At 40.1% G+C, this 11,973-nt stretch overlaps 1 protein-coding gene across 6 annotated transcripts in view; it reads left to right on the forward strand.

Moving 5' to 3' along the window:
• Positions 1-11,717, forward strand: part of GAS2L3 (growth arrest specific 2 like 3) — a 39,397-nt gene extending 27,680 nt beyond the window's left edge. For 5 of the 6 annotated variants that reach the window (XM_035699353.2, XM_035699355.2, XM_035699354.2 and 2 more), the window contains 3 exons: positions 443-581; positions 5,461-5,568; positions 7,155-8,581. In XM_035699353.2, coding sequence (XP_035555246.1) covers positions 443-581; positions 5,461-5,568; positions 7,155-8,378 — 1,471 coding nt within the window. In that variant the 3' untranslated portion in view covers positions 8,379-8,581. Of the gene's footprint in view, positions 1-442; positions 582-5,460; positions 5,569-7,154; positions 8,582-10,116; positions 10,179-11,599 lie in introns of those variants that run through there. The other variant, XR_007402271.1, reaches the window with a different exon arrangement.
• Positions 11,718-11,973: the final 256 nt, after the last annotated feature.

Here is an 11,973-nt window from a genome sequence, read left to right on the forward strand (position 1 = left end):
ACTGTAAAAAGTGGTTAGTTAAATTTTTTAGACTAAGAATAGGGTAAGAGCATATAAAACTCTTAGCAGTTTAAAGCAAGGCAAATCTTCTGAACCCAAAGAGGATTTGATAAGAAGGTTGAGGCATAGCGTCCCCCATACCTGGCTCAGCCCCATCTTTACTCTCAAGCTGACTTTAAAGGTGACTTACTTTCAGGATTCCTGGTTGAATATTGGGAGCTTCTAATGATCGCAATATATGATATAATGTGAAGATTATATCCTGAATTTTTGGTAGGCTGTGGGACGTTAAAAAGCATTTCCAGATGTTCCAGTGAAACAATTGGTAGAGGGGAGTCATATAGACTCCACTTTTTAAATAAGATATAACCTATCATGATATGCATGGGAGTGAATGGGTCATACTTTTCTTGAATAATGAAATCTCCTGATTGGTTTTCAGATATGGGGTTGAGCCACCAGTATTAGTAAAACTTGAGAAAGAAATTGAACTGGAAGAGACCTTACTTAATACTTCTGGGCCTGAAGATTCCATCAGCATTCCGAAATCATGCTGTCAACATGAAGAGTTACATGAGGCCGTAAGTAATCGCTCTATTTTCTATCAACTGGGATGTGTCAGTCTTTTGTTTGCCACAGGTGATGTTATGTTTAAAAGAAAGTGTTTCTTATTTAGAACATACACCAATACTAATTTCTACTCCCTGGTGAGTTTAGGACACGATATATTAAAGATGATTTGTTGTTTGTATATGATGAGAAATGGATATGTAGTTGGGGAGTGGGGAGGCAAACAGGCTGGAATCCATCATGAAGGGTACTGTAGGCCATAAGAATTCATTGATTCTTTTTTAAAACATGGTAGTGTTATAATCTGATCTGCAAATTATAAGGATTACTTTCATGGTCATGTAGAGGTTATATTGGTTTTATTGTAATAATCCAGGTGTAAGATTCCGAGAACCTGCACTCAAGCGGCAGTGGTGAAGGTGAAGCAAAAGGAACAAAAATAGGACATATTTCAGAGGTAGAATTGAAGAATCCTGATTCTGAAAGGGAGGGAGAAAACCTAGGGTGGTTTTCAAGGTTTCTAAGTAAATGGTACACTGACACTTGGAGAATATACCAGGAGGAAAAGTTGTAAGAGCAAATTGATGGGGTTTTTTGTGAATATTCCCCTGACGGGAATGCAGACTTTAGATGATGGGTCTGAACTGGAAAGTCTTTTCACTTTACCTGTTCATCATTAGGTAGAGGTTAGTAGAGTTGTGGTTGCTCAGGCTGTGTCTTCTGTGGTGACTACAATCCAATAAGTGATGAAGGTGAACTAAGTAGTATATGTTTTCTTCTTCCACTGCTGCTTACAATTATGGTCTTTTTTCAGACTGTTGTATTTTATGAAAGTGCTTAATGTATAAAATTATTTAAGAAATAACAAGAAGTCAGGGGCACTTGGGTGGCTCAGTGTTTGAGCATCTGCCTTCGGCTCAGGTTGTGATCCTGGGGTCTTAGATTGAGTCCTGCATCGGGATCCTGCAGGGCGCCTGCTTCTCTCTCTGCCTGTGTCTCTGCTTCTCTATGTGTCTCTCATGAATAAATAAATAAAATCTTTAAAAAAAAAAAAGAAATAACAAATCTGGGATCAAGTCCCGCATCAGGCTCCCTGCGAGGAGCCTGCTTCTCCCTCTGCCTATGTCTCTGCCTCTCTCTCTGTGTCTCTCGTGAATAAATAAATGAATCTTTAAAAAAAAATTAAAAAATAATTAAAAAAGAAATAAGTCATTACTGTTAAATATTTAGAAAGTATTGCTTTGATTGTTTAACATAATAAAAGTCTATATAGTAAAAGATTTGGATATCCTTGCAAGACAGATTAAAATGTCAGCTTGAATATTCTTTACCAGGCCAAAATATATTTACCTACATTATATTATTGATTTATATAATGACTGTCAGTGTCAGTATGTGACACAGTGAAAAAGAAAAAATTTAAAATAAAACTTAATTTTAAATCTCATGTAACTTAAAATAATGATAATTAAGAAGAAAACATTGGTAAAATATTTTTTATTGAATAGAAAATACATTGTATTAATTTCTCTGTTATATAAAGATCATACACAGTTTGGTTAGAAAAGCATTTCCAGAAGGTAAACGCGCAAGGATTGTTATTCACATAAGAGGAAAACATACTGTTGAGACTTGCTGAGAACTAAGGAATTAAGAATACAATTTTCCTCATTAGTAAAAAATTTTTTTTAATTATGAAACCTGGGCAGCCCAGGTGGCTCAGTGGTTTGGTGCAGCCTTCAGCCCAGGGCCTGATCCTGGAGACCCAGGATCGAGTCCCATGTTGGGCTCCCTGTGTGATGCCTGCTTCTCCCTCTTCCTGTGTCTCTTCCTCTCTCTCTTTCTCTGTGTCTCTCATGAACAAATAAATAAAATCTTTAAAAAATAAATAAATAAATTATGAAACCTGGTGGTGGTAGATTCTGGTAAAACTGTACTTAGGGATTGCTGTCTGTGATGGAAAATGCTGTAACCTTTTGAAAAACAGGTTAACAAATAGATATCAATAATCACAAAAATGTTCCTCTTTCATTTTTTATCATAATTGAAGGGGGATAAAAAAGTAGAGTGAATGAAAGTATTTATTGGGCTATTATAAATGGTGAAAAATTGGAAGCAATGTAAATACCCTCAAATAGAGCATGTCTAGGTGAATTAGGATCCATTATCTTAACAGAATAATCACTATATGTGATCATTATGAAGACTATATGGCAACAAGAAAAATATTTTATTAAAAGTATGTGTATATAGATGAGCTATAAGAAAAAGGAGAATGAAAATAATTGATTGTAGGGGAATGCCTTTTTAGATGATTTTTATTTCTTTAAGCTATTTCCTTTAGTATTTTAATGTTAAGTATGTGGTAAATAAAACCAGAAGAGGATACTTTTTATCCATAGCTTTTATTTCTTTTAGGCTTACCCCTTTATTTAGATTGTGGGTCAATGCTAATTTTTACTGCTGAATGTAAGTGGTGTCTGGATATTTTAAACAAAGAAAACAAGTGACTTCATGTCTTCATTCTCATGAACATTCAAAAGGAACACATTTCTTTAGACACATATGTGCTACATGAATCATTCAGTGTCCAGCTACACGTATGTGATCTACAGAGATCTTGGGGTCATGTTTAGAGTAAGGAACAATTATCAACTGATTCACTACTTAGAGTGTTGTATTCAGCTATACTTCTGTATGTTACAAAACTTCCATTGATTGAAAGTAGTGACTGAGGGGCCCCTGAGTGGCTCAGGCAGTTAAGCGTCTGCCTTCAGCTCAGGTCAGGATCCTGGGGTCCTGAGATTGAGCCCCGTGTCCGGCTCCCTGCTTAGCAGAGAGTCTGCGCCTCCCTCTTGCTCTGCCTGCCGCTCTGCCTGCTTGTGCATGCGCTCTCTCTCTGTCAAATAACTAGATAGATACATAAGTAAATTTTAAAAATCTTTAAAAGAGGGATCCCTGGGTGGCGCAGCGGTTTAGTGCCTGCCTTTGGCCCAGGGCACGATCCTGGAGACCCGGGATCGAGTCCCACGTCGGGCTCCCGGTGCATGGAGCCTGCTTCTCCCTCTGCCTATGTCTCTGCCTCTCTCTCTGTGTGTGACTATCATAAATTTAAGAAAAAAAAAAAATCTTTAAAAGAAAGTAGTGACTAAAAAAAATACCTCCTTTCAGGTTACTCTGGTAATGTGTAATTGGTTCTAAAAATTGTAAATTCTTTACTCACAGTTAATTTTTAGCCATTTTATGCAGGTGCCATATGTGTGCATGAATACCAGGTTATGAACGAGCTAAACTTAATTCAATGGCTTATGAAAATCAGTCTATTTATGATTGTATTATTTTGTTAAATGAATGAGGGAGATAAATTGTGCACCCTTGTGATCAGACCGTTGTGACTCCATCTGTGGCTCTTCATTTTGGGTAGATAATGAAGACGATCATACATTTCTGTTAGTGGTCAACTAGATTGGGCCTATCTGAAGATACTTTGGTTGAACGTCATGGCTAAGTTCAATGAAGTGAGTTTATTTAGGTATACTCTGTGTGACAGATAATTGAGGAAGATATTCATGGCCTGGCTTTTTCAAAAATTTAATTTTAGGAAAACAAAATATTTAGCATGGTGACTGATATCAAACTTTTTTTTCAATCAAATCTCAACAAATATTTTTATTTTTTAAATCAATTTATTATAATTTCCATGTTTTAAATACAGAATTCCTGAATTGTTTTTTACACTCCAGTTTTCAGATATTTACTGCATTTAAAAATTCTCTTAAGCTCCTCGAGAGTTAGAAGTAGGGATTTCTCCCCGATTCTCATCAAATATTTTTATTTTTTAAATCAATTTATTATAATTTCCATGTTTTAAATACAGAATTCCTGAGTTGTTTTTTACACGCCAGTTTTCAGATATTTACTGCATTTAAAAATTCTCTTAAGCTCCTCGAGGGTTAGAAGTAGGGATTTCTCCCCGATTCTCATCTCCTTAGCAGACTGTTGAAAAAAGCGATCACTTTTAGAAAAGTGCCTCTTGAATCGAATTCTTTAGAATTTCACCCAGTCTTGGATGAATAGATATATATACACATCTGCTTATTTTAACAGTAATCTTGGAACAATCTAGACATTCCCCTCCAATGTTAGTTTAGCATCGTGTTAAGGGACAAGTGAGATTCCTACTTAAGCTTTATCCAACTGGCCTATCTTTGATTTGACACAGGTATTTTAATCCAGGGCATAAAACAATTCAAGCTGACTGACTAGTGAACTCACGAGCTTCCTATGACTTACTGAGTGTGTTGTGAATCGACTTCACTGTTGTACACATTCCAGACCTCCAGCAGTCAGTGAATACGCTAGGATCTGATTGCACTTAGGCAGAGAGACGAGGAGAGAGAGAGGTCAGGCAGAGAAGGAGAGAGGGAATCTCAAGATTTCATCACTGGGGCACCCGGCTGGCTCAGTCAGTAGAGCATGTGGCTCTTGATCTCAGGGTCCTGAGTTTGAGCCCTATGTCGGATGTGGAGCCTACTTTTAAAAAGGAAAAAAAAAACCGACTTTGTCACTGGCAGCTTTCGTCAGATTAGTTCATGTCTAATCTCAGTATCTGTCAAGGAGCCTGACTGGCTCAGTCCGTGGAGCATGTGACTTTTGATCTTAGTGTCATGAGTTCAAGCCCCATATTGGGTGTAGAGATTACTTAAAAAAACAAAAAAAAAAATCCTAATCTCAATATTTGTCAACAGGTAAAGGAAATAAATGGTCCAAGTGTCTTTACATTTTTATCTTTGAGTTTGATTTTCCCATCTATCAAATGACCTTGCATTTTAACATTAAATAAAATATTTTTTGTCACAAGCACTAAATTTTGTTTACTTTTAATCTTAGGTTAAACATATTGCTGAAGACCCTCCTTGTAGCTGTTCCCATCGATTCTCTATTGAGTACTTATCTGAAGGGCGGTACCGACTTGGGGATAAAATACTCTTTATAAGAGTAAGTCCATCATTTACATCCTATTTACATACAGATCTTATTTTGAAATTGGATTTCTTGTTTTACCAAATTCCCTTTTGCTTCTCCTTTGATTTTTAAAAAATTGGAATAGTGTTATTAATGGAAGCATTTTACTGCACAGGAAAAATATGGAATACTTGCTTTCAGGAGTAGATAATGAGCTTGGGCAGACACCTTTAACACAATAGACTACTAACTATGGGATAGGATAGCTAAGACTATTCAGACATTGAATATAATTGTGGGGGAATGAAAATCTTTATATACCTCAGGTAATTTATTCCATTTTTCAAATTTTCTAAAAAGGCATAATTTTCCATCACAAGAAGTGATGGAAATAAATGGTCCAACTGTCTTGCAAAAAGGACAAGCCTTTCAAAAAGGAGTTTCTAATGAAAGCATAAGATGAAATATCAGTAATAAGAAAAGGAGGTAGAAACATTGCAGTTTATAATAATATATAGATTGGGTCTTAAGCATAAAACCTTTTTTTCATTGACACAGCATCAGTGAATATTCCAGTATCCCGTTGTGCATATTCATTTCCTTCCTGTGTCCCATCTGCGACCTGCAGTTGATTGTCCCCTTTATTGGTGGAGAGACTGAAGTTTCACCTGTTCGGCATTCTGTCCACGTCTGATACAAGAGCCCTTTCGTTCTCAATTTGGGAATATAACCTAAAGATTTTTAAAAGTGTAATTTCACCATCCTGTGTTTTTTAATTTAATATATTATCATTACCTCCCCACACTTCACTCAACTCACATAGAAACACTTTCAAGCACTTTGTTTTTTTAATTAGCTTTCTCTTTTTTTAAGGCAGTCTGATATAAGGATGGTGCACAGAGCATGGGATTCAGAGTTAAAATTTGCAAGGCAATCTCATACGATGGTTCAGATTTGCCTACCGAATGGTTAGCTGAAACTGTGTGGGCAGACCGAGGATGTGTCCTGTCTGCACAAAAGCACCATTTGGGTTGGGCGGCCCTGTCTGTTCCAGGCCAGGCCAAAGCTATATGATCTGACACAAATATCCTCCATCTCACAGAGCCATAGTTTTCTTGTCTGCAGAGAAGAACTAAACCATAAATCATATCAAGGTTTTTTGAAAGGGTAAACTGCTAAAGTATATATGAAAGTAATTTATTAAGTTGTAAAGTGCAAGTTTTAGTTGTTTTATCTTCCGTTAATTGTTTTTTGTTTATTATGAGGCATATTTTCTGTAAGTCCTCATTTTCCTTCTCCTCTTCCCTCTGTCTTTCCTCCCTCCTTATTGAACAATACAACCCTTGCAGTTTTGTATATTTGTAATTTGGATTTTTAGGATGCGGCTTAATGTGCAAAAATTTTCCTTACAAATTAGAGGACCTGTATTTAGTTGCATGATTCAATGAATTCAATTGATTATTTTAATAATATAAGAAACAGACTGTCAACTTATAGTGAAGCTTCTGGTAAATTCTCTGAATTTCATAGATCATCATCGACATCACAAATTGTGACTGCCAATGAATTGCAATTGTGAACCTTACAATTTTTTTTTCTACTTTCTTTTGGGGAAAAAGATGCTCCACGGAAAACATGTTATGGTCCGTGTTGGTGGTGGCTGGGATACTCTGCAAGGATTTTTGCTTAAATATGATCCCTGTCGAATATTACAGTTTGCTACACTAGAACAAAAAATCCTAGCCTTTCAAAAAGGAGTTTCTAATGAAAGCGTACCCGATTCGTCAGCCAGAACACCTCAGCCACCTGACATGAATCCTTTGTCGGCAGTCAGCATGTTTCAGAAACAAAAATCAAAGCCCGGCCCGCCAGTTGGTGTTGCAAGGAGCAAAGAGAAGCAGGTGCGTCCGCCAGGTGGGTTGCTGCCCGCGGCTCCCCTGAACGGAGGGGATCTGGGCTCTTCTCATCTTAAGCTCAAATCTTCGAAAGGCGCAGCAAAGAAACCACAGGCTCCTTCCGGCAGTGCGGCGGGTGCAAGCACTTCTGCAGCCGCTGCCCCCGAGGGCTCGGCGCGTGAACCTCGGCCACTGAGAAGAGGGGCCCCCCCCAGCGCCCCCGAGGCCCGGCTCCTTCCCGCCCCGAGGCCCGCCCGCCCGCCGGCCGCGGCGCTGCTGCCCAGCCAGCCTGCGGGCAAAACCGAACCGAAGCCTTTGAAACCCGCTGCGGTCCGCGCCCGGGTGGGTCCCGAGTCTCCGGCAGCTGCACCCTCAGCCTCGTGCGAGCGTCCAGAGCCGCGGAGAGCAAATACGCACCTAAGGCCGAGGCCTTCCCCCGCTCTCCGCCCCCCTGCAAAAATGACAAAATCCGGCCCCAAAAGCACAGCGCCCCGTCCAGGGCCACGGTGCCCGCCCCCCGCCGGAGCCGCCCGCGCCGCTCCCTCTCCCTCGGCCGCGGCCGCAGCCGCCAAAGCCGCGCAGGACTCAGAGGGCAAGGCCGTGGTTCCAGGGGCCAAAAAACAGCCTCCCGGCCAAAGCACGTCCCCGAAGAGAGGCCCCGGCCGGCCCCGGCCCCCCGGCCGCGCCCCGCTGTCCCTCGTGAGCCTTCCCCAGGCGTCGGCCCAGAGCCCCACGGCGCGGGGGGCGGCGCGGGGGGCGGCCCGGGGGGCGGCCGGGGGCCAGCCTCCTGCCCCAAGGCCTCCGGGACGGGGAGGAGGCCCGGCGGCAACCCGGGCACCGCCCGCACCCCGCAAGGAAGCCGCCAGCGCGGGTAAGAAACCTACTGCAAAGAAGGAAGTCGACGACCATTATTTTGTCATGACTGGAAGCAAGAAGCCTAGAAAGTAAATGCTGCGTGTGTCATTTTAAGAACCCAGGAGAGGAAGAGCGTGGAATGGTAGCTCACATCCTAAAACTTTCTCCTGTTGGTGTTTGACCAAATCCGTTCAGACTTAAGGCAGTAAGAGGGGGATTGGGGCTGGGGCTGGGCCTGGGCCTGGGCCTGGGCCCGGGCCCCAGCTGGCTGTGACAGGGATGGGGATGGGGCTGGAGCTGGGGATGGAGCTGGGGATGGGGCCTGACTGGCCTGGCCAGGAATGGGGATGGGACTGGGGCTGGACTGGGGATGGGACTGGGGATGGGACTGGGGATGGGACTGGGGCTGGCTGGCTGTGACAGGGATGGGGATGGGGGTGGGATTGGGGCTGGGACTGGGGCTGGGGCTGGGGATGGAGCTGGGGATGGAGCTGGGGATGGGACTGGGGCTGGCTGGCTGTGACAGGGATGGGGATGGGGGTGGGACTGGGGCTGAAGCTGGGGATGGAGCTGGGGATGGGACTGGGGCTGGCTGGCTGGCTGTGACAGGGATCGGGATGGTGGTGGGACTGGGGATGGGGCTGGAGCTGGGCTGGGGATGGAGCTGGGGATGGGGCCTGGCTGGTCTGGCCAGGGATGGAGATGGGACTGGGGCTGGGCTGGGGATGGAGCTGGGGAGCTGGGGGACTGGGGACTGGAGATGGGGCTAGGGCAGGGATGGGGATGGGGATGGGGCAGGGCTGCGGATGAGGATGGGGCTGGGGCTGGGGTTGGGGGTCCAGGGCACATCGGAGTGCACGTTCCTGAATTCAGCAGACTTACCCTTTTGCAGTGGACAGTTGTAAAATCGCCATGAGGTTCTTATTAATAGTAGACATTTGTATGATTCTCAATATCTAGCATCTTGGTTAACAGCTGCCCTGTGAGGGAAGTGTAGACTTCACTAACACTACTGGTTTTAGGATTACAGGTGCTATATTTTTGAATACTTATTAAACATGGAGGTTACATACCGGCTCATAGCAACAGTGGTGTTCTTAATATTGGTTATTGCATTTTAGTAAAATGGCAACGGTTTGGCACTCATCTGACAAAAGGCACCTAATTTAATATTTGGATCAGGATCCTCTGATTGAACAATACTAAGTACCAGTGGCTGCTGCTCATTAGCTCGATGTTACTCTAGGGTGGATAGAATCCTGCTGCTTAAAATTTTTTAAACTTTCCAAATCAGAGGGAACTGATTTTCGACTGGCTTATATTAACATTGGTAATATTTTGTTATATTTTTGGTAAAAAAAATTATAATATTTTTGGTAAAAAAAAAGTGCAAGATATTGAAATATAAACTGAAATTTGGTTAAAAAATGAGACTTTTTATATATTATTATATCTCTATATAAGAATGTACATCTTATATTTTAGATGGATGCTGTGCAATGTGAAAGGGAAAACTGACCCAGTAACTTTTAACATATTGCAAATATTTTTAATATTGTTTTCCTATGAGTGCAGATATGAATTTTTAACTGAAAAAATGTGTTAGCATCAGAATTATGTGTTAACAATCTTAAAATTAAGGTCTTATTAAAGACTTGTGGCGGTGCTATATAAAAATTCCATCATGTGATTGTTATTTTTCTTTAGATAGCACAATGCCAGTTTTAATTAGATCCTTCCAATCACATTAATTTTCTTTAATAAAGTCATGCTGCCTTCAGTTTTTCAAAGGCAAGTGGACAGTATATATCTAGTGTTTTCTGCTCCATAGGCAGGTTCTCCAAGGAACATACCCACATCATGTAATGACTGCATAGGCTCCTCTGCTCCAAGGTATTTGTAAATAATTTGTTTTTTTAAGGGATTGTGGCTATTTAAGAAATTATTAATGTACTTTCAGAAGTCTTAGGGGTGTGTTTAATAACTTCACAGTATTATCAGTTATCATAGGTTATTATATTCAATATTAAACTTTGTGTTTCCCTATTTTGAACTAAAATGTATTTTCTAAAGAAAAATAATGGTGTACACAAATGTGCAATTCTAAGATAAGCATCTTAAGGTGACTACTAACATTCTATAGATTATAAAGCAAGAAAACTTTGAATAAAATGAAATGCTCTTTTGTCAGAGGAATACAGTTAAAATCAGATATATGCAGGCTAGTTTTTGGAATAGTAGATTCTTTTCTTACAAGAGACAGTCACCAACTATTTGGTTTAGTTCTACGGCTCTGGGCATTGAGAGAAAACCTACATCTTTGGAAAGTGAAATCATTCAAGAAGTGCTCTAAGTTTTACGTTTTTAGTGATCAGAAATATGTAATGCATCTTTCAAAGAGGACAAATCTGACCTTCAAGAAGGAATTTCTTCCTTCCTAATGATCAAACACTGCTTCTGTTACCAGTAATTTCTAGAACTTAAAAAACATATTTCCAATCTATGAAATGAAGTAGATTTTACAATGTGTAAACAGTAACTTTTGTGTTGAGAGTAATCATGAGTAAAAGTATCCCACAGGCATCTGGCACAAATTCCAAGCATTGGTTTTTTGTTTCTGTTTTTGTTTTTGTTTTTAATTGGAAGTTAATTTATAGATGGCCCTATTCTTCATCAGAAAGGAATTACCTTGAATTATATTCATGTTGAATGAATTTTTTCTTATGGGTAGCTTACCCTTCCAAGATAAAGATTTTTTAAAATAAACAACAGCTTCAAAGACACTTTCTTCAAATATATTTTGAAATGCTCTTAAGAGCTGGTGTTTCTAATCATTTTCACAATTTTTAAAATACACCATTGATGTTGGAGAGAAGTTTCCATTTCTTCTTAGAGTGCAAGGTTTAAAAGATTTTTCATGTTTTATATTTAACAAAATGAATATGAAGCTTAAATGACTAAAGCAGAAGAAATAACATGTATTTTCAAAAAAGAAGGGGATGAGTTTTTATTTTTCCTTTCTGTAATTTGTGACCATGACTGGTAAACCAAACTGACCTTCGGAGGAAAATGAAATGCTGATTATTTTTAGATTGTTTGGGCTTCCAGCAGGTGTTCAAGACTTGTGTCTTCAAAATACCTATCTCTAACTTTCCTCTCCACATAGAGTTTACAATTCTTAATGGATGAGGGAAATGTTTTGAGAGAAAATTACTGTTCCTTCTGTAACCTATTAACCTTCACTTGATTTAAAAATCTATTACTTCTTTAAAAGTCTTCAATGACAGGTTGTTTTGATACATTTGTGCTTCCAGGTTCACATACTGACTCCATTGGAATCCAAATCTGTGTGTATTCTTTTCTTGTGCTGCAGTGTTTGTATCAGATTTTAGCTTATATTTTCTCAAGTATTAAAACAAACATATGCACCAAGTTCTCAGTGTGCTTTTTTTGTGTGTGTTGTGAATGCATTCTGATCCCTCGGTTCGTGTGAGAAATTACATATATAAAGCATTCATAATTTGAGAATAGTTTTAATTTTATTGTTAAACTACCCTTTTCATCTTTGTGGAATTCCCTTTCCTGCTCCCAGGAGATTATAAGACTCTGCCATTAAATAGCAATATTTGTTTCCTAAGTTGTTGTAGCTGCTAGAAGTTTGTCTCAGTCAGACCCATATTTAAGAATT

Source organism: Canis lupus, chromosome 15, assembly GCF_003254725.2.
Source record: "Canis lupus dingo isolate Sandy chromosome 15, ASM325472v2, whole genome shotgun sequence".
In the NCBI taxonomy this organism is placed as follows: domain Eukaryota; kingdom Metazoa; phylum Chordata; class Mammalia; order Carnivora; family Canidae; genus Canis; species Canis lupus.